Source organism: Lampris incognitus, chromosome 6 (genome assembly GCF_029633865.1).
Source record: "Lampris incognitus isolate fLamInc1 chromosome 6, fLamInc1.hap2, whole genome shotgun sequence".
In the NCBI taxonomy this organism is placed as follows: Eukaryota; Metazoa; Chordata; class Actinopteri; order Lampriformes; family Lampridae; genus Lampris; species Lampris incognitus.
The window spans coordinates 43413771-43419463 of record NC_079216.1 but is presented as its reverse complement, the minus strand read 5'-3'; the positions used below and the strand labels follow the sequence as shown (position 1 = coordinate 43419463).

The 5693-nt window shown below is 44.5% G+C and overlaps 1 protein-coding gene across 1 annotated transcript; it reads left to right on the top strand.

The window, feature by feature from the left end:
- Nucleotides 1-387: 387 nt before the first annotated feature.
- On the top strand, nt 388-1745 carry phlda2 (pleckstrin homology-like domain, family A, member 2). Its single transcript, XM_056282210.1, has 2 exons — nt 388-1012; nt 1361-1745. The coding sequence occupies exon 1, from the start codon at nt 562-564 to the stop codon at nt 976-978; it is 417 nt and encodes a 138-aa protein (XP_056138185.1). The 5' UTR covers nt 388-561; the 3' UTR covers nt 979-1012; nt 1361-1745.
- Nucleotides 1746-5693: the final 3948 nt, after the last annotated feature.

Here is a 5693-nt window from a genome sequence, read left to right as displayed (position 1 = left end):
AAGAGTCTTAATCGAAGCCATATATGGCTAAATTGATTTTTTTTTGCGCATGCGCCAAACTCAGCTGTAGTACTACTTCCAGGCAATTAAACGCTATTGACCGATATGAGTCTAGCGCTGCTGTAAGGGCAAATATTTAGATTCGGTCCCCGGAGAAGGATGTGGATTACTAATTAACATGCTGGCGATGTAATTGCCTCCACGTAAGACTTCCTCTGCGCCAGAGCTCCCGCCTACACCCCGACCGACCATGAGTTACTCAGACAACTGTTGAGGTTTTCCAAAATGAGGTGACGTCAAGTGGGAAGGGCGCCACCAGCCTACAGCCTTATAAAGGTTTCGCTCATTCACAAAGCAGCCCTGGATTACCGGACGATCCGCAGAGACAGAGAAAGAGAGAGAGAGAGAGAGAGAGAGAGAGAGAGAGAGAGGGGGGGAGAGAGAGAGAGGGGACTCTGCGGATTTAAAAGAAAGAAACGGGGAATTACGCCGCATCTACTCCTTTCTGAGGAGCAAACAACTCCAGGTACACTAAATTCCCCTTCACACACACGTTGAACAATGAAAATGTCAGCAGCGGAGACCTGCCAGGTGCTGAAGGAGGGAGAGCTGGAGAAGAGGAGCGACAACCTGCTGCAGCTATGGAAGAGGAAGACGTGCGTGCTGACCACGGACAGCCTCAACCTGTACACCGACACGCAGAAGCGCTCCAAGAGCAAAGAGCTCAAACTGCAGTCCATCAAGAAGGTCGACTGCGTGGAGCGCACCGGCAGATTCGTCTACTTCACCATCGTCACCACAGACAATAAAGAGATCGACTTCCGGTGCTCCGGGGAGGATAAGTGTTGGAATGCGGTCATCACCATGGCCCTGATAGATTTCCAGAACAAAAAGGCCATCCAGGATTTTAAGACGCGGCAGGACAACGAGCGCGCGTCGCCCGGTCAGCAGGAGCGGCGCATGGCCAGGGCGCCCTGAGCGGCCACGGGACCTTTCAGACTTCTTCATTATGGTGAGACACGCAACAACCACACACATGAGGGACGTGATATGGATTCCCAGGCAATCACTGAAATCAAATTCTTGTTTGGTTTTGAAAAGTTGGTTTTAGATTTCAAAAGCCTGATTGAGAATTAGCTCTGGTTATAGAAACCCTTAAGCAGTGATTCCGGTTTTATTTTTATTTATTTTAACCTGTAACAATGACTACTTGTATTGTTCCTGACAAACAATCAGTGTGAAGTCAGTTTACTGAGAAAATAGTGTCTTTGATTCACCGAGGCCACATATTAGGAGGGCACATACGTGTACGTACATGTACAGCTGATGCCAACCGCAGAACCCTTGTGCTTTCCTTCAGTGTCAAATATGGACCACGAACACGAAGAGAAGACTACTCGGACCAAAGGGAGATGTGATCCGGTCCAGGAATGAAGGATTGATCGGGACAGAGGTCTAAACCCAAAGGAGGGGCCAGCTGATCCCGAGGGACTTCCAGCAAGGGAATTTCAGTTCCACATGCACGACGGAAGCCCTGAGATGTCAAAAAATGATTTCAAGCTTGCTTCTCCCTGTGAAGGGACGTCTCCTGAAATGATGTTGCAGCACATGTTATTTATTTTTCAGTGCATATGGCAAACAGATTTGCATTGTTGTTGTTGTTGTCGTTGTTAAATTATTCGCTATTTTTGTGCTTGTATTGAGTTTGTATTTATTTGAATAAACATTCTTCCTTTTTGACATAATCCGTTACCCTCTCTGACATTTTCTTAATGTATCTGATATCATAAGAGTCGCTGAAGAAATGTTCTCGCAAAAAGCTCGGCAGTATTTACATTCATGTGTATTGTATTGGCTGTCTGCAGCGGTGCCTGCCGGATGTACCTCGTGACTGACAATTACAGTGAGGGAGCGGAGGGAAGGAAAGTCCCTGGTCTTCCTATAATCTCAGGAGGAATGTGCTTACTGCCGGTGTCACAAGGCCAATCACGCTTCAGTCATTTACTCCATGACTGATAAGGAGAGAGGTGTGAGACCTCCTGTGTGTCAGCGGCGCCTTTCCAACACGCCCTCGCTGCTATGAGGTGTGGTTGGGTCGTCCTCTGGAATGTCTGTGAATGTTCTCATTCATCCAGGTCATGGTTATCCGAAGGAAGTAGAATCAAGTGCAACTGGACTTGATTCTATATACCAAGTATATACCAAGTCCAGTTGCACTTGGTCCTCTGGAATCAGTGCAGCTGAAGCTTCCTGAGATGATGACGATAAAAAAATAAAAAAAGTGCGAGGATGAAGTCATTGTAGCTTATCAGAAGCTGATATCTGCTTTAGTTGAAGTGTAAGTTTTGTAACAAGTGTTCAAACGCATGTTTCTTTTCCGCCCCCTCCCTCCGCTTATAGCAGTACACCTGTTAACGTGCACACGAAGCACAGAGAATCCAAACACAAGTCCGCCTTACCTGTTTTATTCTAATACCGCCAAAAGGCTTTTCTAATAGGAATAAGATGACGCTGTAAGCACACGTTTTGATGATTACCCAGCGAGCTTCACCTCGGCAATATTGACAACCATTTTGCACTGAGACACCTGTGGAAAGCGTGTGTTACAGTGAAAAGAAAGCCATAAACAAAACAAAATAAAACAAAAAAGATGACATTCGTTACTTCAGTGGTAAATCAAAGCCACAATAAGAAACTTATCTTATCTAGATCTGCTGTGCCATCAAACAAGATGTTCCTGTGAAGGTTTTATCAGGAGGTCCCATAATAACATCAATAAGCTGACATTGGTTTTTGTCTTAATTGTTATCAATCTGCTGTTCTTAATATTTCTGCTCCAGACACAAGCAGTGGCTCATGTGAATGCGTACGTACACACAGGGGTACCCTCATCTTCATGAAGAGTCACATCATTACTATGCAAGCATCCATGCAGCATGTAGTTAGCAATTTAGCAACAACAATCCCAAACAGGACAAGTGCATTTGTAAATCTCTAATCCCAAATGTGTACATTTTGAGCAACTGATAAAGTATCCCGGTCAGAATATAAACTCCCGAGTGAGAATGACGTAACGCTTGAGGAACGAAGAGGCTAACAGAAATGAAACACCGTTCCCTCCATTCATGACTCCAGCCTCTGCTCTGGTGGGGTTTAGGTGTGTTACGAGCACAAATGCTCGGGGGTCAAAGGTGACACGAAGTCAGGTTACTGGCCTGCAGATCTGCAGTAGAGGACACTTCATGCCATCTCCGCTGCTTTGAAGTAGGATCACACTACAATGGACACATCAAAGGGACATATCTGAGGCGTATTACCGGAGCGGGCGGGCTTCCTCTCTAAAAATACCCCTTCACAAATTGGCACCACTTTAATCTCACACACGCTGAGCAAAAGGCCACACGGGGGTTGTTGATGTTAGGCCCATGAGTCCCGCAGTCACCGTCGCCTCTTTGAGCAGGAAAGTAGACGACTACAGAGGGAGAGGGGCTGGTTTCATAACCCGACGTCCCTCTTCGTTTGAGCATGAGTCTTCCTACAGCATGTATGTGTTTATTTATCTGATCTCCACCCAGAGAGAGTCAAAAGTGTGTTAGATCACATACGGGAAACTGGACTTGTTTGTTGCTTTAGGTAACATATCCCGCATACATACACACATGTGCACAGCAAGATAAAAGAGGTGCAAGGTTAGATATCCAAAGCTCACTATAGTAAGTATAAAAAGTAAAATTGGGGGGGGGCGTAAAAGTAAAAATACGATAAATATAAAATCATGAGTGCAGATCCAAATATGAGCAATATTAGAGGCGTAACACAGTCCTACATAAGCTATGATAAGATCAGTTGGTTTGAGACATGAACAATGTAGTATTACACAGTATTAAATAATATTAGATAGAGCCTTTCAATAACATTGCACAGATCCAGTTGCGTAGATAGTAATTTTACTGGTAGGTGCAGGAGTACATATAGCATGGTTTCAAATAGCGGACAACATGGTACAAACTGTAGTTAATGATGTAAAATTATATCAAAACATTTAGTGTGTGTATATATTATATCATATGATATTGTATTTTGTCATATTATATTATTGTAACAGTGGATGCAGTACGATCGTTGCAGCCGTTGTGCAGGATGGTGTTTTCATATTACACATGGAATGTAAATCTACACTGTCTTCTCTACTTCCTGGCAGTTTTGGACACACGCCACCCGGCAGACACACACACACACACACACACACACACACACACACACACACACACACACACACACACACACACACACACACACACAGACAGTGTCTTGCTGGATCTGTATAAACATCCTCTGACGCAGCCCGGAGAAAACACTACGCCGGTACTTGTACGTCCATGGCGTCATCACTCCATAGGCTGTCATTATGTGGACAGAGCATGGCTGTGAGCAGTGATGGTGTGACGATATGTGTGTTGATATGCTTGGCCATGACACATGTTAAGTTGCATTGTTAGACAGATTCTGGAGAATTACCAATGGTTTACCAATTAAGGAAGGACCTTCTTTGTTATGGTTCATACAGTACAAATACTCACCAATTACAAATTCCATGCAAAAAAAAAAAGAAGAAGAAGAGTGAATTGGTTTTCAGCTTCTGATAGATCGGACGGATTCTGTACCCGGAAGGTTGTGAGTTCTCATCATAGTGTCTCTGTGTGTAGTGTGGAGTGAATGGTGGGTTCTATGTAGTGAGAGTTGGAAGCCATGCGTTAGACATTAGAGACACATCAATTACCTTTCAGGCCTTATTTGTCCGTACCCCCCCGACATTTATTCTCACATTCGTCAAGTTTTACCACAAACAATCAGGGATGGGTAGAGTACAGAAAATCTGTACTCAAGTAAAAGTAGCTACACTTACTCTCATAGAAAAAAAATGACTCGAGTAAAAGGGAAAATTACAATTTGAGAAACCTACTCAAGTAAAAGTAAAAAAAGTACCAGGTTAATACATTACTCCAAGTACAAGTTATTTTTCATTTTAATACTTTTTAGGGTGTGCAGGCCAGTGCAAAATAATGAAGAAACTGCAATTTTTAATAAAACTTTTTTTTAATGAAGAAGAGCAGGTAGGCTAATGAAACAATTAAGGATAGCCTATACAACTGAGGTTGAACAATCAGGAATCAGGAACATTTTGTCATTTCACTTCATGCGCTTGCATACATGAAATGAAACGAAATGCCGTTTCCCCCCCTCCCACAGCAGTACAACACAAAGACAAAAACACATCCAAAAACTACAAGAACACACATACCCAAACTAGTACATATATCCAAACTAAACAAATAATCCCTGTCCAAGGGAATGAACGCCAGCCAGGATGACTGTCAGAACCGCCAGTCTGCATGGGTTAGCAGTTAGCTTAGCCCGTCAGACCACCCTCGGTGTTTCCTCCTCAGGCGCAGGCAGCTCCGGGCAGGGGCCGTGGTCCCCGGGTCCACCGGACGAAGCAGATCAAGCTCTCCCAGCCGATCCAGCGCCAGCTGCCCCAGCCAGACACCCTCGACGCCTTGGGATCCCCCAGGAGGAGCTGGAGGGCGTTGCTGGGAAGAGGGACGTCTGGAGTGCCTTACTTAGCTTGCTTCCCCCGTGATCCTACCCCGGATAAGTGGATGAAGAATGAATAATAGTAACAAAACGAAAAT